The sequence below is a fragment of the Corvus moneduloides genome, chromosome Z (genome assembly GCF_009650955.1).
Source record: "Corvus moneduloides isolate bCorMon1 chromosome Z, bCorMon1.pri, whole genome shotgun sequence".
NCBI lineage: Eukaryota > Metazoa > Chordata > Aves > Passeriformes > Corvidae > Corvus > Corvus moneduloides.
In genome coordinates this window covers 63,586,359-63,608,420 of record NC_045511.1, presented here as the reverse complement: position 1 = coordinate 63,608,420, position 22,062 = coordinate 63,586,359, and the positions used below count along the sequence as shown (strand labels likewise).

Below are 22,062 nucleotides of genomic sequence, written 5' to 3'. Positions count from 1 at the left end.
ACTGTCTCTGACCAGAGGTTATGCCACACCCCCAAAACCTCTCCTCCTCCCCACTCGGTTGTGGGGGAGTCCGTGCAAACCTGGTCTCAGCAGATGGGCCTGTGGGCTATGGCCTCCCCCACCCCAAACCCACCCAGAGCTGATTCTCAGGACAGCTGCTGGGTTTGGCTTTCTTGTGGATGTATTATTTTCCCTCAGCCTGGTTTACTTCTCCCTAGACTTGAGATAATTGAACAATTGTGTCAATTGAAGGATAGTAACTCATCTCAAGTTTCCTTAGGTGGTTTAGCTCACAGTCCAAAGTTCCAGTCAGGAGGCATATTCAGGGAGGGGTGGGCTTAGGTAAGTGTAGCTTCTTTATACAGTTTTGCCATAATGGGGGAAAAAGTTCTTCATAACAATGTTTAAGCCTTTAACCATAACATCTAAGTCTTTCACACTACCTCTAAATTATGAATTAATTAGTCAAACAATGTAATTAACTTGTTGCATGTTTATAAGAGCTGTCCTACTTTGTAGTAAGATATTTTAAAAGTTTCCAAGTCAGTGTTTGTGGAAATCTGATTTGAGCATAGCAGAAGAATGAAAATAATGAGTGGATCTAAAAACATGTCATTAAGCCTTGGGACACGTAAAAGTTCAAAACCAAAACCAGATCAAAAAATAAATACAAAAATTTTCTGTTGCTCTGTTTTAGAAGTGATACAGTTTCACATCTAGAGAGTTACCTGTTTTCAGCTGAAATAACATATGCAAGGAATGTTCAAAATTACCCAGCCTGTTAAAAAACGCTGGTATGACTACAGGTTTCTTTGAAATTCTTAATGATTTCTTTTGCTAACGCTTCAGAATCTGCTGAGGAGTTTTCATTGACTGTGCGTAGTTCTGTGGTATTTGAAATAAATGTGTTTACAACTGGTTAATCTGCACATAGTTTTAATCTTCAATTATGAGGAGTAAATCATGTAATTATAAAAGCTAATATATATAAATTAGTGCAAACTCTTACTGTAATAGAGTTGTACCCTATAGTTTTATGGTGAGTAAACTGAACAGATTCTGAAATGCAAAGGTCTCTGAAACAGCTGGTTTTTTTCACTCTTCATTAAAAAATACAGTTATACATTCTGTTTATACCAAATAATATTTAGACAGGGGACTCTCAAGTTTTTTTAGGAATTTTTATTTTAATTGAGGATAAAAATGTTATATCTTTGAATCTTTAGGTGTGGAAAAGATGTTTAAGATAAATGAGCTCAACTTTTGACTTAGCACCTACATGTTCGCCTCTAAACTGTATCTCCAAATCCACACATTTTTTTAACACTAAATATGTATGATGTCATGGATTGCAAACTATTTGTCAATTATAAGGCTTTCTGATTGTAAAAATCTGTTAACTGTTATTATAAATGTGTATTTTTGCACAGTTGTCTATGAATTGCTGTAAATTGGTGAGTTGCTGCTTGTGAGTTGAGGTGATACTGTGTGTGTTTTGAATGGGTTTCTACATTGTCTAGGAGCACTTATCAGTTAGTGTGAAACAGGTGGTAAGCAAATGTTCCTTTGATCATGTGGGCATATTCAACTGTTCTTTCAATTTTTTTCCAGGATGTTTTGAATTGCTATCGCAACTGTGATGTTCTGTTTTGTTTCCTGAATTTAAAGGTTATCCCACCAAAGGAATGGAAGCCAAGAAAACACTATGATGATATTGAAGATTTGGTGATTCCTGCTCCGATTCAACAGATGGTCACTGGCCAGTCTGGGCTTTTCACACAGTACAACATTCAGAAAAAGCCCATGACAGTGAAGGAGTTCAGGCAGCTAGCCAACAGTGACAAGTACGTACTCTTGTTTAGTAAGACAAATACTTATCTTCACATGTTGTGGTTTCTTTGGATTGTGCAAGACATCCAGTGATCTTTTTAACTTTTTGTCCTGTCTTCCAAGGTATGGAAGGGTACCACAATGTGAATGTTGTTCATGTTTATGTTGTTGAAAGCATCTGATACCATGGCAGCAAGAAAGCATCTGAAAAACCTGAGACATGATGCTTTCTGTCTACCTTTTTGTCTTTATGTTCCAGGAGATGCTTATGTAGAAAATAGTGAAGATGATGCAGACTGTATATCTGAGTTTTAATTTGAGTATGCCTGTTAATGTTTAATTCTCAGATACTGGAATGGCCTATCATCATGTAATTCTGAAAAAAACCCACTATCTTTTATAACCAGTCAAGAAGCTTTTACATGAATGTAAGAGAACTCAGCGGCATCTAGTAAATATCTGTGTTCTGGTTATGGCAAGATGGATATTATGGGAGGGGAGGAAAAATGTTCATGAAGGGCTAGGCACTGTACTGAAATGTTTCAAATTGGTGAGCATTCCAATAAGAGGGACTTGATAGAAGGAATTATTGCCTGTCATTTTGGCCACATAAAAAGAATATATTTTATTTGAGTATCTTCTCAAAACTGAGTGGAAGTAGTTTCTGGAAGATGAATCAAAGGATCTTAGAAATAAAAGATAGTTGAATTAGGAAAGGTAATACTGCCTTAGTTGGAAGGCAAGTTTCTCTCATGGGTTAATTCAGAAATTAGATGTAACAGAAGAAGCTGTTATCAAGATCAGGAAAAAACTAGGACATGTAAAGCTTTTAAGGAGGCTCCTTATCAAATGTTCCATAGTATCCCTGCCTTCATGATAGTGCAAAACTGACGACCTTTTTTTTCCCAATTAAAAAGAATAGCACATATATTACTTGTGCAACATGGAGTTTAGTGCCCAGTGTTCTTTCTCTGGTAATTGGAAATGGGAACCTATTTTGTACTTCTTGAAACTATTTGTTTAGTATATATTAGAGGTGAGAGTAAATCATAAGACCTATATGATATCTGATGTAATTTTCAATAATACTTTATCATAGATGTTAAAGTTTACGTTTTATTAACCCCTAATAAATTGAGATACACTGATTTCTTAAAATAGTTAATTAATGCAGAAATGCTGGGAAGTTTTTAATACGTGTCATGGTGTTTGTTAAGTTTATTATATTCATCATGGAATATATTTTGGAAGTGTTTCTGATTTCAGTTTTAATTGTTTTTACTGATATCAGATGGCAACTTAATTTTATATGCAAATGTAGAACATGGAGAGGACTTCCTGTCTATTACTAGCTGTAGGTCTTTCCAAATATTTGTCACTGCTCTTGAGAAAATGTGTCATATAACCTTCTATGACACTCTTACTTTAGTCTCTATTTCTTTAACTGTTAAGTAGCTGAGAGCCTCTATTCTCCCATAAAAATAATTTTGTTCCTTAATGGAGAAGATTTCTCTGTTAAAGACTTTTTTCTGGAGTATTAGGATGTTATCTGTTTCCTTTGGGTAAGAGAGAAGGGCCATAAACATCTAAATTAAATCGTAGTTGCCTTTAAAATGATTATGTGTACTCAGTCTAATGCATTTCGTCTCTTATTTGTTTAGACATTTGCAGCTCACCGTTGAACCAAAGTGCTTCTCTATTTGACCTCTGGGAAATAAGAGCGTAGCCACATCCTGTAATCAAGGAGTTCATGTGTGCATGTTACTCAGGGCCAAACAGAAATACAATCTGATTTCTGGAGCTGTCATGAGAAATAATTAAAACAACTCTGTTGCTGAGAATGCTTTAGTTAAGATGTGTTTTGCTAATTTTTTTTTGTCTCTGTTTAGAGTTGTTACATAGAGTTATGACATAAAAGTACCTGGTCCCAGTGATGTATGTTTGGATTTTCTTTCCAGTCATTCAACTGTAGCACTGTAGAACTGCAGCAGAACTGGCAGTTCTACTGTGAAAGTTTAGTTCTCAGAGTTGTAGTAAAGTGGGAGTAAGTTTTCTTTCTGAAGACCTAAATATGGAAGTGCAGAGGTCTGACAAAGGATCCTGAGGCAAAGCTGTTAGTAGTGTGCTTGTGTTGTGTTCCCACAAGATTTTGAAATTTCTTAAGTATATTTGAGCATGTAAGTGTATATTATGTTCTTATCATTAAGCATGTAAGTGTGGTATCTCGTCCTGTTATAAAGGAGTAAAAATAAAAGTTCCCTTAAATATTTATTTTCTCTGCATCATAGAATTTTTTGTATCAGCTGTTTGAAACAACAGCTTTTCTTGGAAGGTTTTTCTGCAGAAGGAAGAGGAGAAGGAAGTACTGGTTTTGCCTGTGAAGGCTGCATGGCTTAGTTAGTTTACATTGTTTTGAGACAGGCTTGTACAGGACCTATATCTGACTGTTTACGGAGCTGGTAGTGAGGTAGGAAAACAATAAATACTTGTTAATTGTGTGGCTTTTCCATATGTGTCTTTTTTATGGAAAGGAAATAAAAAGGAGGGGCTCAGCCTAAGGGCAGTCGGTCGATGGGTTGATGTGCTGCTAGAGACTGAAGCAAATGTATGGCTTGGTGGATGACTTCAGTTACTGTAGCTGTCAGGTAGGAGGTTTCCATGATATGGTTAATCATGAAACTAAGAATTCAGGACAACTGGTAATTCCTTTGTTTCAAACAGTTTGGCTTAAAGTGACTCTATCTTGGAGGTTCAGAAGCATAGTCCATTGTAAAGGTGGTTGTTGAAAGATGGTGATGAACCTTTGCCTACCTCTTTCTCTGCAGATACCGCACTCCAAGATATGTAGACTATGAAGATTTGGAGCGTAAATACTGGAAGAACTTGACTTTTGTGGCACCAATTTATGGAGCAGATATCAATGGGACCATTTATGATGAAGTATGCACAGTTTTTTTATGAAGTTTATCCCTTCCAGCCCTCTTTTAAAGGGTACTCTACTTAGAGGATACACTCTTGCTTTGTGACTGAAAATCTGTGTTTCGAAATCTTTGTGTTGCTCACTGTAAAGCCTCCAAGCAAGGTTGAAATTAACTCTACACATCTGCAAGAGTCAGACAATTCTGTCCTTAGACTGTAGAATATTGCTACTCTTCCTGATCATAAGACTCCTCCCTTTCTTCACTTTGAACTCTCCAGAACTTTGAGATTCCTTCCTACTTATTTGTTTATTAACATTTTAGTATGTATGTTTCCTGTGTGTACCTCTGGAAATTTAGAGATATTTTGACTAAGTTTTACTTTAAAATTAAAAGATGTAATACTTTTATTTCTCTCTTTCATTGAGGAATATTGGTAGCTGTACTACATGCTTGGAATGTCTGCAGTTTCCCGGAAATGTACTTACTCATACTGTTTACCTTTCAATTAAACCAGATGAAATTAAAATTTCCTAAGGAAATTAATTTTGCTGGTTACTTGCCAAGATCTCCATAATAAAAGGATAATAAAGGGAATCTTAAAACAGAGCTCATTATCCAAAGAATTACAGAATACCCATTGATATCAATTAGGCTATGTAAGTAACTACAGGAACTAGATTTTGAAAGGATTATTTAAGTAATGAGACTAAGAGAAGAAATACTAGCATTTCGGAAAAGATTTAAGGATTTGAAAAATACAGGATGAACTTGTATGAAAAGAAAGTACCGTGTGTGAAGTTCTTGGGTTATTTCATGGTAATTGCCTTCTACAATAATTAAAAAAGTATGATTTTGCTGTGGCAGATAGTCTGAGGCTCTACTAGTGTTTCACAGTTCTTCACGGAAGAAAAATTGAAGACTGTCCAGAGATAAAAACAGCCAATATGGCTGAAGGCAATTCAGTTTTTGCGCTGAGTTATGTGGACTTTGAAAGATAGCTAAGAATGTCCAGTGGTCTGTTGTTTAGAGAAAGCAAGTTCAAATTCTCTTGTGTGTCCACATAGCTGCTTTAAGAAATCATTTAGAAAATAATTGAAGATTCTAATTTGGGATGTTTCTGTGAAGAGACATTCTAGGTGATGGTTGCTTTGTGAAGACCAACATGAGGCAGAGAAAAACAGTGTCTCAAGAAATAGAAGCTTGCCCTTTTTCTGCTTTGATCTTTGTGTCTTTATTGTTGGCAGATAATGCCTTATGGTATAACTTTTTACAAATGTATGGTTTTTTTCATTGTATTTTCTTTTGTGTTTAGTATCTTAGTTTACTCTTGCCGTGAGCAACATTTCCAAAGAAAAGAGAATGAATGCAATAATGTCCTATTTGAAAATGCTGAGTTTGACCAGAAAATACTGGTCAAAGAGAAGGTCAGAGATTTCCTTCTTAGGGAATTACGCTCTTGGGAAGATGAGGAAGGGAGCTCAGAAAAAAGCGAAGACGAAAGTGAGAAAAGCAGCATTTAGGGATCCTAACTCAGATGTTAGGTAGGAAACAAAGCACTGAAAGTTGCAGTGACTGGGGAAGAAAGCAATAAAAGGTAGAATAAAGAAACCTTGATGCCTATAATACAATAGGTATCATTTAAAAGCAAGTAACAAAGGAGAAATGTTAGTGAAAGGAATTGGCATTAAGAAATGTGAACAGATTGAGCACTTAATGTGACAGCCAGGTGCTGGTGTACAACCCACTTGGTGTATAGAGGAAAAGAAGAAATATACTCTGGTACCAAAGTGTTGGTGAGAAAGTTGTGATGCCACTGATCAAAATGTTGTCTCTCAGAGTAATTTTGCTGCAGTTAATTTCTGGCCAGCAGATGGTGTACTTGCACAACTAATATTTTTCATGTCTTATTGCTTTATTGGGCTAAGAAAGGATCTTTTTGATTTTGTTTGAAATTGGAGGTTGTTCTCATGTCTTCATTCAGTTTTATTCAGGACTGTGATTATTTGAGGAAAGGAGATGAATACAAATCACTGACGTTTTGGGCAGCATTCAGGAGAAAGGATATGGTGGGATTAATTTGTCATGGAGGCCTATTTGCATGAAACAAAACAAATGCTTACTTTTTACAAAATACTGTTGTAGAAAACAGTTTGTTATATATGTTACATTTGACATAAATATCTGACAGAATTCCAGGTAAAAAGCCACTTGAAACTTAAGGAAAATGTGACTTAGATGTGTATGTGGGCCATCAAAATTAGTGAGAGGTACTGCTGTGCTGTAAGTCTGTTCTTCAGTTTAACAGTTTACCAATTGTATTTTCTTTTCTACTTGGTGACTGTGAATTTTATATTGAGACATTTATATCTGAAGCATGATGAAGCCTTAATTTTTACTATTTAGATAATTTAAGAAACATTGTTATTTGTGGAATCCAACACCTCCTGGCATTGTGCCAGAGAGATTATAGCTCTTGTAGTATTTCGTTTTTTAGACCAGAGGATGATAGGTTCTGAAGGGTTTGGAAGAGGGGGCAAAATTTTCTAAAGGCTGTGTTACATGGAACAGAAAAAGACCCCACAAAACAAACAAAATTAAAAACACCGATGAAAACAAAGAAATAAAGAAACAAAGCTAAAAGTGCATGCTTTGAAGTCTGACAACTACCATTAATTGTTCAAGTTTACCATGTAGTGTTTGGATTATTCCAGAATTTGTTATCTCAGATTAAGTCTTTACAAATAAGCAAATAATCTGTGACTTGTTATAGAGTGTTCTGTGCTGTCTGTAGAGCTTTATGGAAAATAAGTTCCATATAGTTGAAGGTTTGCTGGAAGTATTATTCTGTGTTATTTTCATTCTAATTGTTGTTACATTTAATGGCAGTGCTTTCTAGGAGAATGACTATGTAGGTGACTCAAGTAAAGCTATGATCTCTTCATGGACTGATCTGGCTACTTGGAAGGGGGACAATCTTCCTAGTTTCCAAAGAAGTTCCAAAGAAAAGTGACTGATTTAAAGTTTATAATGAGTCATAAAACTCATCTGACTTCAGTGCTGACAATGGCATGTGCTATTCTGCAGAGAAAAGCCAAGTTTGGAAGAAGCACATATAAATATTGTTTTGTGTCCTCTCTCACCACTCTCCTTAGCTGCTGTTTGGAAGATACCACTTTACTTCCATTTTTCTCCTCTTAGTTTTATTTCTCCTGGTAAAACAATTCCTAATGCCTACATTCTCCAGTGTATAAGGTGTGGGCACCATATGTGGTATATGAGTGCACCCTCAGTCGGTTTGCAGGCAAGCTGGGTGGGATGTTGCTCTGCTGGAGGGTAGGAAGGCTCTGCAGAGGGATCTGGATAGGATGGATCTGTGGGCTAAGGACAGCTGCATGAGGCTCAATAAGGCCAAAGGGCTGGGTCCTCCCGTTGGGTCGCAACAACCCCAGGCAGCGCCACAGGCTGGGGCAGAGTGGCTGCAAAGCTGCCCACAGGAAAAGGACCTGGGGGTGCTGGTGCCAGCAGCTGAACATGAGCCGGGGTGTGCCCAGGTGGCCAAGAAGGCCAATGGCATCCTGGCCTGTACCAGCAACAGTGTGGCCAGCAGGACCAGGAAAGTGATTCTTCCCCTGTAGTCGGCAGTGGTTAGGCCGCACCTTGAATACTGTGTCCAGTTCTGTTCCTCATAGTTTAGGAAGGATTTTGAGATGCTGGAGTGTGTCCAGAGAAGGGCAATGGAGCTGGTGAAGAATCTGGAGTACAAGTCCTATAAGGAGCAGCTGAGCCAGCTGAGGGTGTTTAGCCTGGAGAAAATGAGGCTCACGATGGGACCTTACCGCTCTCTACAACTGCCGGAAAGGAAGGTGTAGCCAGGTGGGGGTTGGTCTCCTCTCCCAGGAAGCAAACAACAGGAGTAACGGAAACTGCCTCAAGTTGTGCCAGTGGGGAGGTTTACTTTGGATTTTAGGAAGCTCATTTTCATGGAAAGTGAGCAGTACCAATCGCTGGGGCAGGCTTGCCCAGGGAAGTAGCTGTGTCACCATCCCTTAGCGTATTTAGAAGACCTGTAGGTATGGCGCTTGGGAACATGGTTTAGTCTTGGCAGAGCTGAGTTGATGATGGTTTTTGATGATCTTAAAGGTCTTTTCCAACCTATATTATTCAATTTGTTCTATAATGTCCTTTTTCTGTGATCTGCTCATAGTTGAGATCAATGTGAGCAGTAATTTAGGTTCTAGTGTGATTTCCAAAGAATCTGCTTGCCCACTCTTCAAAAGGGTGCTTAAAAAGTAGTGTTTATATCCTTGAAAATGCTGAGAACTAAAAACAATCCAATGAGGGAGATTGTTTGTATTTCCTAATCTGTGTGTTTATGGTGTAGAGATTTTGTTCGTAGCATTTTTCTTCCTCTGTTTTAATGACTTGCAAGGCGCAGTAAAAGCCTGGCAGTAGCTTTATTATATTCATTGATGTGAGTGAATGATTATGTGGAGAGAGGAGTGGGTTACAAAGCACAAGTTTTTCTGTAACGTTTGTCCTACTCCTTTCCACTCTGTCTCTTAATTAGGTTTTTTTACACTTTATTGTTTGAGTTGTTACAGTCAGTCATAAGGGCTCTTCAATCTTACTTATACAACTGATGTGTTGTCTGCCAGATTAATATTGAAATGAAGCTGTGAGATAATCAAAGGAAAAATTAAACACTGAAAAAGGATTGTGTGTAATAATGTATACATAGAGAAAAGTTCATCACAGTGTTGACTGGTTTAAGTAAACTGAAAAGAATAGCATGCTGTAACTTTTGTAAGTACTTCAAAAAAATTTAATAAAAAATTGTTGCACTTGAAGCCTATTTTATTCTTACATGCAAAGAGGTCTCTGCTTTCAACTCAGAACTTCACTTTTTACCAGTGTGCTGAGATTCACGTTATTCTTTGTGTCTTTGGGAAAACATGGGTCAGCTCCTTCCAAAGTGTGCAAACGTTCAGATGGGAAATGGTTGTCAAGTGTCCCACTTTGTCTCCACATTGCATTAAAAGCAGATGCAAAGGCTGTTAAGAGTAATAAAAACTCTTGATAGTAATTTACAGCAAGTTTGAATCACCTTCAAAATGACTGAAGATTGGAGTAGTGGTTTTCTATATAAACTGCTAGGTACCTTATAGTATTTCTCTAAGGAAATACCAGGTAAGTGTAATGTGCATAGCAATGACCATAACTGGTAAGGTGTTTCAAGCCTGTCTGTAATCTTACAGAAGGAAAACAGCTGAAAAGTAACATTTTTCTAGTTATTGGATTGTGTGGTACAGTTGTCAATGATGACAGGTTTTCTTTAAAGAATTTACCATCAGAAATGTGGATAAATTAGAAATAGTATCTTGACATATTCCTTTGAAATTATTCTAATATTCTGATAGTATTGTGATATTCTGAGGAGAGTAAATATTTTGTATTTTCCTAATATTGAATGGATGATAATATCTAAATGTATTTGTAAGAAGCTACCAGTTATGTGTTATGCTCAAGTAATATATGTAGTGCTGTTCCAACAATTATTAAATATGGCATAACCTGCAAAAATATACTTTGTATACATAAAGCATAAAGTAAAAATATAAAGTAACACCTTTAATAATTTGTAACAATAAGTGGTAACAATCTAGGCATAAATATGAAATTGATTTTTTGTTTTAAGTCTAAGGAAATTAGCAGGAGTTGAAATGAATCAGTGTGATTTTAGTGTTTTGGCCAGTTTCAGTGAACATTTCCTTTTGAGCTAAGAATACTTCTCCAAAATAGCCTTTAGGAAAAGGAAATAGCTCATTCATCTTGAGTGTAGAAGTTGTGGATTGTTTATTTGTTATGTTTGGTATTTTGAAGCAATTATTTTTTCTAGGATTGGTCCCCATGGTAGGATTTGCTTTTGTTTGATGACTAGTTGTGATGTGACTTAACAGAGTGTGCAAAGATGAGATGTGATGTTAAAAAAAAGATATTCTCTTAGCTGTTACTTAATTCTTAGTAGAAGACTAAGATTTCAGAACGTTAGGGTTGCTAGAAGCTTATATGGGTGAAAGGTTGCTATGGGATGAATAATGGGTAAAAAAGCCCATGGAATAGAAAAAGATAACACATCTGTCTGAAGAAACCTTCAAGTGTAAATTGCTGCAATACTGGCACTGTTTGGCCACTGTCATAGTAACTGCCTAGATTGATTGGTGAGCAGGTGATTTTTACAAGTATTTATTGTTTTCTTCTAATCCTGTACATGTGTTTGTGCTTGAATCATTGGTCTTAGTTTGCTATATTAATTTGTTTCTCCAAATGAAATGCAAAATTTATAAACAGATACAAATTTAATGTGATTTAAAAAAATAAAATCTGTAAATTAGTTTGAGGACTTACTACCTAAAAACTATTTCTTCAAATTTTTTATTTTACAGGTGTATTAAGTTGCTGCTGCCACTTTTTATATTTGAAAGGTGCAGATTTTACCAGCATCTATTGTTTGAGTTCAGATTGGTGTTGTTTTCTTTTATTAGGATATTAATTTTATTTTTTTTTACTTTTAAAATTTCAAGTGCTTTTGTTTCACAAATGCATCAAACCCAAGACTTCCATTTTAAAAGAAGAAAAAAATGCTGTCTGAAATAAAATCATTCTATAAACATCCTTTACTCCTTTGTAAAATTCCAAATAACTCAGTATTTCTTAATAAGTGGAACAGTCAAAGCAGGCTGTTAGAAGTGCTTGTTCCATGAGAAGTCTGAACTTCACATAGACATTACCTTCTTGTCCATCAATTCTAGCTGCTTCATATATATCATGCTTGACATAAAAATGTCAAAAAACAAATGAAACAAAAACTGAGAGTATTAAATTTTCATTGCTTCTTGCTTCAACCTGTATTCTTAGTATTCCAGCTGTCCAGCTATTAAGTATCATCATGTTACTTAGTCTTAATCAGCTGCATCAGGACTGCAGTCTGCCATCAGTTTGTCCCCCAGTGAGTAAGATTACCAGAACTGTAGGTTCAGGGAGGGTGTAGGGCAGAGCACTGCATGGTTAAGTGTGCTTAGAGGCTGTCTTCCCAATAAAACTTGGCTGAATTGAGTTTTTAATAGTTTTGAGTATATTTCTTGGTTTTCTGACTGCTTGAGCACCATCTAATGTCTTCCCCGGAGGCGTTAATAATTGCTCTTATAGTGAAGTCTAATTTTTTTCTCTTCAATTTTGTAGCTTTGATCTTGGTTATACTGTCTCTTACATGCTGTATTACCTGAAATTAGAACTGCACTTTGCAGTTGAATCTGAAGTACAACAAGAACTAGATGTATTGCTTTCTGAATGACTTTTAATACACAAATTTTATGGGCAATAGCATAAGGAAACAGCTTAACTCCCATTAAATCAATAGATTTCTTCTGTGGTATATTTCTTATGTAGTACATCATTATGATTAGAAATACAGGTGAAGTGAACTAATCATTTTAGTTGTTGTACTTTTCAGAGAAATGGTCAATGTATGCATGTAAAAAAATTTTAAACAGTTTTTTCGTACTATTTGGTATTACTTTGTAAGTAATAAAAAAGCTTAGATAGGCCCAGTGAAACTTTGTGACTTCCAGCTGTCAACTCATCAAAGGTTTTGTCTGCAGCTATTACTTCTATTTTTTTGTGTACCTTTTTGTATATAGAATGGTCTATGATATTTCAATCCACGTTAGATTTGATGTAGAAGTGTAAACCAGATAGGACATTGCTATGTTCTCTGCTCTGAACATCTCAGACTTACCTAATACTAAGGTCAAGAGAATTTTTCCTCAAGTAACTTCAGCTGTCTTCTGAAGTGTTTACAAATATGTATGGACATATTGAAAAACTAGATCAAGTGTGTATCTTTTGACTGGGACTGTTATATAAAATTGCATTGCTTTATGAGCTTAGTAATATATTTATTATGTGTCTCTTTCAGGGTATCGAGGAATGGAATATTGCCCATCTTAATACAATATTGGATGTTGTAGGAGAAGAGTGTGGAATTTCTATTGAAGGTGTAAATACACCATATCTCTATTTTGGCATGTGGAAAACAACATTTGCATGGCACACCGAAGACATGGATCTCTACAGTATTAATTATCTCCATTTCGGGGAGCCAAAGTCATGGCAAGTTAATTTTTTTTTTTTAGATGATATCTTTATTTCAGCTGACTAAACTGAGCAGATGGGTTACAATTGCTTCACAATGGTAAACTACTAAAAAGCTAAGATAGTAGTTTGGTGAGGGTTTTTTTTTTAAACTCAGAATGCTATGAAATCACACCAATGTATTCTTTGATATTAAAGGAAAAATAAGTATCTAAGACTTACTCGAGTTCAACAGAAAAATATTTGAAAGATACAATATGAGCAGTTTGATGTGTTGGGAACCTCAAGACTATTGGAGGAACTTAGGAAAGAGCTCTTTGAAATCAGTTTCTTTGGTTCTGTTGCCCTTTGGGACTACCTACCATATTTTGTATGTAACATGCATTTAATTTCTTCTTTGAATCAGAGTCATATTCTCTACTGTTAACTCAGCTGGACCAGTGGGAGGTAAGATTCAGGGCTAAAGGTACTTCCTGTATATGAAACTTCTACTATCCTTTCTCCGTAATCTTAGATTTTTCATTGAACAGCCTTAATAAGCAAGTTGGTTTAAAACATTGTGATATACATGTATCCCAAGTATATAAGAAAAATATATTCCTTTTGATCATAAATTTTTTTTTTTTTCAAAATACCTGTGAAGAGAATGTAAAATCATTAGAAAGATATGCAAAAGATAAGTTATGCATAGTTCAATTCTGGCAGTTTCTAGTCGTCCAGACTTGGACAGAAAATGTGTAGCTTGTAATTCCATAAAACATCATTGTTTTTTTATTACCCATACAAAATTCAAATACCGATCATATATTTATACTGTGAGTGTGGTAAATTAGTCAGATGCTCACTCTTCGTCACTGCTTTATATTTACCTGCTTTGCTTATGTAGTGGATCTCCTGAGTTATGGCAGAGAAGGTGAGTACCACCTATTGTAGTAATGCGCGTCCATGTTTGAAATTGATAAATTAAATACATAGATATGTGAGATTTCTGCTTTGATAGAATTAAATGTATGGAAAGTCTTGTTAACCATAACATCAATATCTTTTAAAAAAATGGATGTAAAGATAGATGATTCCAAAATGTTCCAAGATGATAGGACAAATGTAAGTAATAGGATGTTTCTTGCTTCTTAGGAATTTAAAAAGTGCTATTTGAAGAAAAACTCACTGCATATTGTGACATTCCAAGTAGTAGAGACATTTACTTAAACTCTGAATGGGAAGACACAATGGGAAGAAGCTAGGAAAGCTTCTTTAAGTATTTTTGAAGGAGGTATGAGTTGATAACAGGATAAATGCTTTTCTGGTTTACACATACTTGTTTATGCTTCTAATGAACAAAATCATTAAACATTGTCCTCTTGATATTTTGGAGAAATAGTGGTGGATATGAATACATTTTCTGCACCACGTTGGCCCATATTTTTAAGAAATGTAGCATTATTAAAAAGTTGAGTGAAAGCTTAAGATTTATTTGGTGTTACACATGTGCCTTTTAATGGAAGAATGCTGCAATAACTTATGCTAAAGCTGTTCATTTATAAGTAAGATGTGTTATGTGTTAATGTGATATTAGTATAATATTCAAGAAAGTGGGGCAGGAGCTCAGTCTTATGATACAGATAGTAAAGATCTTCTCTGCTCTTAAATTTAACTGATTTGACAAAGCATCCTTTGTGAAACCAAATAACCTGACATATACAGTAGCAATACATGTTGTCGGGTTTTACTGGGTGTACATGTGGTTCTTCAAGAGACGTGTTGGTGTAGCGGGTTGAGTTCGAAACCGGGCAGAAACACCAATTAAATGTAGTGGTTTTGATTCAAAATATCCATTATTTACTTATTTTTCTTCTGTGAGATAAGAATTAGGAGAAAAGCAAAGCAGGCACAAACCTTAAACAGTTGTAGTACAATGAAAGAGCTTTATTACTAACAGAATTAAAAGTAAAGAGAAAACAACAAAACAAAATTAAAGTAAATTCCCCCCCCCGCCCCTCCTTTCCAGTACTTCTCTCCTTTTATCCAGCTCACACAAGGGATAACAGAACATGGGATGTTAGTCAGTGTTGCAGTTCTTGAAAAGTCTTTCTCTTATGCTTAAGGAAGAAAAGGTTTTCCTTCAGTTGCACGTGGTTCCCAAACTGCTACCAATAGCAGACCCGCCCGGAAACAGTCTGCTGTGTGTAGAACATCTCTCCCATGAAGAATTTCACAGTTCTTTCATACTACAAAACATGGGCCATCACATGGGGTTATTCATCTTTTTAAGGATAAGTTATTTTGGCCTGCACACAGAGGCTTTTCTTCTCCACAAGTCTCTAACAGCCTCTTACTACTTCTGTATAGCCTGGCATAGGCACTCTTCACAAACTTCATAGGCACACGAGGATACTCCATCCCCCCATGTTCTTCAAATGGATTAAAGAGACAAACAGTTTGTGGTATTACAGTTTCTTACCACGGCATGCAAGAAGGTTTCTTTTAAGCTGCGCGCCAGAATCGCGGCACCGCCCTCTTCTCTCCCGTCGCCATGCTCAGCTCCGTCCCACAGGACTCACTTCTCTTTCTCTCTGACTCTGAAGCCGCCATGTTGAAGAGTGTTCTTGTTCGGGCTTTACGGTGGGGAAAGCCTCGCTCCCTCTGTGCTGCTGGCTGCGTGGTGTCCTCTTCAGTTCAGCACGAAGTGTGCTGGCTGCAGACAGGAGGCTCTGCCGGCTCCCGCTGGCTCCGCCGGCTCCGCATGGAGAGGAGAGGGACCCGCCTGTCCCCAGAAGCCGCGCTGGATGGGTTTAGCTGTGGCAGTCCATGGCTGGTTTGAGCTGCCTGCGGCTCTGGGACAGCCCCCCCCAGCGACCCAGGGTCCGTGCCGTGGTGCTGAGAAAGGGGGAAAGGGGCAGTGGCCCCGGCCCGGCCCAGCGGGGCCGGGAGGCTCGGAGCCCCCCCACCTTCCAGCAGGCGAGCTCCAACCAAAAAGGGGAAGTCCCGCCTTTCTGTGTGGTTTAAATATGTAAATTGTGAGAAGCGTAATTGGTCTTAAAGACTGTCCATCAACTCAGGGTCAACCCAACACGTTGGTCTTACAGAGAACTAACATGGAGCATATTTTCTCTGAATTGTGAAAGGACAGCCACTACCATCTGAGAGCCACAGCTGAGTCTAACTGCTGTAGCAGTCTTTATAAAAGAATTTGAAGCCTTCTGCAGTGTTTAGGCATAGGTTAACTTGCACTATTTCTTACACTCTGCACTTTTACTTTCAAGACTTATGCGGAGAAGTTAGTTCTATACTGTGTATACTGATTCCTTCATTGACTGCCTCATATGAAACACGGGGAAAAAGTGTGTCTGCTAACTTATGAAATCAGGTTTACATCTGTTTAGATGTTTATGTATACATTTGTGTAATACATATGTTCATTTTATAGATTTTTCTTTGTCTTGCAAAAATATAGAAGAAATACTGATAAAGAGGAAATATTTTGAAGGAGAAGAAGGAACTTGAACTTAGAAGCTCTGAAATAGAATAATATAAAGGGCAGAAGAGATTGGGGTATGTTGGAGAAAGATATTTCTGGAGGGAGACTTAAAATTACTTGCTATTAGGCAAGAATTTTTACTGCAATTTTCTCTTTGCATTCTGAGGGGGAAGGTGCCTTGAAGATCGTACCTCGTTTTACGTCACAATTTCTTAGAAAAAGTCTTATTAACAAGAGAAAGCATTGGTGTGACTGATGGTGTGGCTTATTAATTGTTATCTCTTGATATTGACATATTTTGTAATGGTATTTTAAACTGCTTACTAACATTAAAAATTTCTTCACTCTTGAATTCGTTGTTAAATATTTTCTTCTATTGTATTTATTGTTTCGGGGTATAGGTCTTGACTAAAGATAATTAATTTTTGTTTTGTGTTATTTGAGGAATTTTGTCATGTTAAACAATTAAAGTGCTCTTGGAAATTAACGCTTAGCATAGACCAGACTTTTGTTACTAGTAGAAATGTTACACTATTAATATATGTACTATATCCTTGGGTACAATATGGATAATGCTTCAATTTACATTATAAATTTATAAATTAAAAAAAATCTGAATAAGATATTCACATTTTTTGAAAATAATTCTGGATTTCTTAAGTATCTGAAACGAAGGCTTACACTTTGTTACGATTACCTGACTTGTGAAAAACAGTGATGTTGAATTCTTTTAAATATTGAGATGATATAAATCTTCTTGAGGAAGAATAGTAAAAAATATGTGGAAATATTTCTTAGGCACGGTGAAAGTAATTATTTTCATGGCACTGTGGGTATTTAAAATATAATAATAATAGCACAGATTTTTTTTATAATTTATTTTGAAGAAGAAGAGGTGTGTAGAGAATATATTACTTTACTTTAGAAAGTAGTATTTTAAAATATTGTGCTCATTTTGTTCGCGTTTTATATCTAATGGTGGAGGCCTGAATTCTTTTTTGCACGAAGAACTAGGTTTTTACTTTTCCCTTGAAAGGGTCACAGTGAAAACTTACAGTATGATACAAACAATAATTTAAATATCAATTTGTATGTTTTCTGTGACATTCCATCTGGTCTTTGCTTCCTAGCTTTTCTGAAGACTGAAAATGACAAGACACAATACATTATGTTAAAAAACTCTCCTGTTTAGTAATGTCTTTCATAAATCACGAAATGCCTTGCAGGGTTGGTGAGTCATAAAGTAAACAGGAATAAATACTACAGAAAGAGGTGATGGTTCCATCTTTGTGACAATGTCAAGAAAAAGAGACCAGGTTGTTGAAGAGAAAATGCTTAGACAGCCAAAATTAGATGGATTAGGAGAGTGAGACTGGACCTGACAGTTTATTCAGGTTGTAAGAGGGAATAAATCTATCGTGACATTCAAAATAAAGCAGGGATTTAGGTTCAGGAATTCTGTTCATGATTCCAGTGGAATCTGATCTCTAGGTTGTCTAAAATTTATACTATGAGCAACGTTACTGTTAACTCTTGATTGCCGTAACTAGAATCTGTTTTTATGGATTTGCTAGTGTAGAATGTGTACCAACACTTTTACACCTTGCATAATGAGGTGGTAAAATCAGGAAAGATACATAGTTATTACACAGTAGAGGTTGTGGGAGTCTTTAAAAAATTTCTTGTGAAGGCTTCTCAATAGCTGGGGAAATAGTAATGGGGTTATGATGGGATAAAAAATGGATGGTGTTCTGATATTAGTATTAGACAAAATCATAGACAAAAAATGTAAAGAAGGAAAAGCAGACTGATGGTAACATTGCATGATTTAAGAACAGATACGGCAGTAAGGTAAATGGATTTAGAAAGACTCAGCTAGGTCTTACAGGGCCTTCTGGGGAAGGATTAATAGAACTTTCTGTGTGATCAGCAGCTGACAAAAACTAGTCAAAATCTGGCCAGGTGATGCAAAGTTCAGCATAAGAGGAAGAATCTTGGTAGCTTTGCAAAAGTTGCATACCATTGACAGAATGGACGTGTTTCCTAGTTAGGGTTTATGTCTAGGAAACAAAACAGACGCAGAAAACTACAGAGAAGTCAAACCTGTATGACAGAAATGGGAATAATGTGTAAAGCTACAGTGGTTAGTCAGACATCTTGCTGAAAACTGTCATAAAAATTAGAAATATTATGAGTCACAGAGATGACTGTAATCAAATAGGGATTCTGGTTGTAAAAAAGTATCTATAATCAAATAATATAGTGGTTTGTCAGTAGCCCAGATGGGTTATTGTGCTTGAAACAGAGCAATCATTTAATAGTTTCAATGTTCTTCACAAAGTGGCAGAACTTTACACAGGGATTAGAAGAAAAGGAGAAGTTTTGATTGTCTTGTTTTTCCCTTGTGGAAAAGGATTGTGTTTCTTAAAATATTTAGATTGAATAGGAAAATTTTTAGGTACCAACAGACTTTCAAATTTCCCCCTCTCAAAACAAAAAATGTGTTAGCTTCCTAAATTAAGTTTATGAAATTTAAATTTGCTTGTATTTTGAAAAGGTATTTATCAGGTTTATGTATAATAAATATGAACCACCTAAATAGAGTACGTCAGTTGCTAGTAAAAGGGTCATGTGATTCTGAGCTCAATGCCTGGAGTTAGATAGCATTATTTTGATACAATGTGAATGTTGCAAGTTGTCGCCAATTATAAAACCAATGAATATGGTTAATTTTGAAAAAAACTAATGATGTTTAGTTGTAAAAACACTTCATGGGTTTGCAGCTTTTGAATTTTAAAAATACCAATCTGCAGGAAAAAACATCAGCTGTTTTTACCTTGTCTGTATATATAACATGGGATTTAGAGAAGTAGTTTGATTAAATATTTAGCATCACACTAAATTTGCTTGCAACTGATGCTGTTAACCATTATCTGTGCATACACGTGGCATTGGAAGAATGGAACTCAAATTGTTTCACATTCTGTTTCTGGTCACTTGATGTTGGCTCCGGCGAGGGAAGACATGCAGACAATCAGTGTGATTGATAATGCAAGCTTCAGTTTATTGAAATTCAGGCTTTGCTTTTATACACTCAAATATGCATACTTGTCACTTCTCTATTGACGCTGGGTAAAAAGCTACATTTTGCACGTATTGCTAATGTTGCGATTTTGGGAAATCAGGGTTCTTCCTCATCTCTCATGGTCAGTACATCTTGTCAGCACGTCCTGTTGTTTATCTGTAACAGGATTGTCAAGAACACTGTGTTTGTGTCCCTGCCTTCTTTCTTTATTCTCATGATTTCTGTTCTCACGATTTCCTTTTTTTGCAGTTAGCAAGAGGCCTGCTTATGTCAAGCTAAAAAGGTGTTTGCTTGTACAGCTCTTCCAGGGACCCATGTCCCTGATCCTCTAACCATTCCTCAACAATTCCCCCTTTTTCTTTTTGTACAAGCAATAATACCTGGTTAGTCACAGATGTAGTATATCATTCTTTGGAAGCATTGGCACAGGCAAGGTAAGCACACTATTATGAATAATATTAGTAGTCCTACGGTGATCAAGTGTTGTACCAGTGAAACTAACCATGGCCCTAAGCCCACGGATTTCAACCATCCCTCTAAGCCAAAACTGTCTTCTTTTTGCGATTGTGTGGTTAATTGATGCAATTCATTTTATCTGCCTGTGAATCGATCGGGAATGGTCGGATAAATTCATACAGCACATTCCTTCAAAATCTTCACAACCATGTCCTTGGGCTAGTAACAGAAAATGATGCCCATATAAACTTGCTGCAAGTGTCTATGGTGACATGCATGTACTTCAGTCTGCCAAATTCGGGACCATGGGTCACATCCATTTGCCATATTTCGTTCGGGCCTAAGCCTCGGGGATTAACCCCAATACCGAGGCCCGGACCATGATGGCTACGTGTAGGACATGCCCGTATTATTCTCTTAGCTTCCTCCATAGTAACATCAAACTGTCTATGAAGGCCTCTGGCATTCTGGTGGAATGTGCTATGGGCTTCTTGTGCCTTTGCAAACTCACTCAGTGGTACTGTCATTGAGACTAACTGATCTGCATAAGCATTCCCTTTGCCCAGGTCCTCTGTCCATTTGTGACTCCTGATGTGTATTATAGCATAGGCACACGTTCTCTGACCAATGGCTGATTGGAGCTGGCGCAGCAGCTCAAATAAGCGCTTGTTGCTTATGTCCCTTATCCTAGCATTCTCTATTTGTTCTACGATGCCAGCAACGTATAAAGAGTCTGACGCTACATTGAGCTTAACAGTCAACCACCGCTTAAATGCCCAGACCACTGCAGCTAATTCAAGGGTCTGCAAAGAGTCTCCAGGTTCAGCCTCTAGTATCTGATGACACCATTGACCTTAAACTCACCACGTCGCAGCTGCTCGCGGAGACTTCTTTCCAGTGTTGGTGAACACTGTTACTGCTCCTTGTAGTGGTTGTTTGCTTCTTTTAGGGATCTGAATCCATGTATGCTGAGCCATCCATTTCAGTACAGGGGCTTTAAGCGGCTGTACTTCAATTTGCTGGGCATTGCTTAGCAGGCTGATTTGTAGAGCTTGAGAGTGTTGCAAGTACCAATCGAGCTCATCTCGTTTCATTGGCAAATAAATCGTTCCTGGCTCTTGTCCAGTGACTTGTATTATGTGGTTGCGGCCTTTCTGTACTAATTCTGCTACATTGTCGATTTTTTATTGCAATGTTATTTTGGGCTGTAGGCTTGTAAACATCCATTCCAGGACCCTAACTTGCTCCCCCTTTTTCTTTTTGCACTGAGTCAGTGCACCGATAAGTTGACTCTCTCTGTGGAGGACCGTAAAATTGACTGGGAGATCAGCATCCGTATGATCAACTGCTCTATCTGCAATAACAGTACTGATATGCTGGATAGTATCGATTTGTTCTGATGTGGGCTGAACTGGCAAAGAGGGATCAGTCCCTCTCAGCAGAGGTCTCAGTATCTCTAGGTCTTCATTACTGATGCCTACGACTGGCCGTAACCACTGCAAGTCACCCATGAGTTTTTGTGCATCTTGCAGGGTCTTAATATTAGTTTGAATTGTTAATTTTTGTGGCTTGATTTGCGCTTTGGTAATGCTCCACCCTAAATACTTCCAAACAGGTGTACGCTGAACTTTTTCTGGTGCAAAAATCAAGCCATACTGTTTTAGCTGATTAGTAAGCAAAAGTTCGTGTTGGGGGGTAATTGGGTCTGGCTGAGTGACAAGGATGTCATCCATGTAATGATAAATAATAGTTTTTGGCCACTGTGTCCGAACTGGCTTTAATGCAGCATCAACATACATTTGACACGAGGTGGGGCTGTTTTTCATCCCTTGTGGAAGCACTGTCCACTCATATCGAGACGCAGGTCCTTCCCTGTTTATAGCAGGGAGGGTGAAGGCAAAACGAGGCATGTCATTAGGATACAACGGCAAAGTAAAAAAGCAGTCTTTTAAATCTACTATTAACAAATGCCAGTTCTTGGGCACAACTGCGGGGTTGGGAAGACCAGGTTGCAGGGCTCCCATGGCTTGCATTTGAGCATTAATGGCACGCAAATCATGCAATAATCGATACTTTCCTGATTTCTTTTTGATCACAAAGATAGGAGTATTCCATGGACTCGTAGATGGTTGCAAATGTCC

At 37.1% G+C, this 22,062-nt stretch overlaps 1 protein-coding gene across 9 annotated transcripts in view; it reads left to right on the top strand.

The window, feature by feature from the left end:
• The window catches only part of KDM4C (lysine demethylase 4C), a 297,838-nt gene that overhangs the window by 16,964 nt on the left and 258,812 nt on the right, over positions 1–22,062 (top strand). For all 9 annotated transcript variants that reach the window (XM_032095412.1, XM_032095416.1, XM_032095415.1 and 6 more), the window contains exons 3-5: positions 1,669–1,844; positions 4,656–4,770; positions 12,727–12,920. In XM_032095412.1, coding sequence (XP_031951303.1) covers positions 1,669–1,844; positions 4,656–4,770; positions 12,727–12,920 — 485 coding nt within the window. The remainder of the gene's footprint in view (positions 1–1,668; positions 1,845–4,655; positions 4,771–12,726; positions 12,921–22,062) is intronic.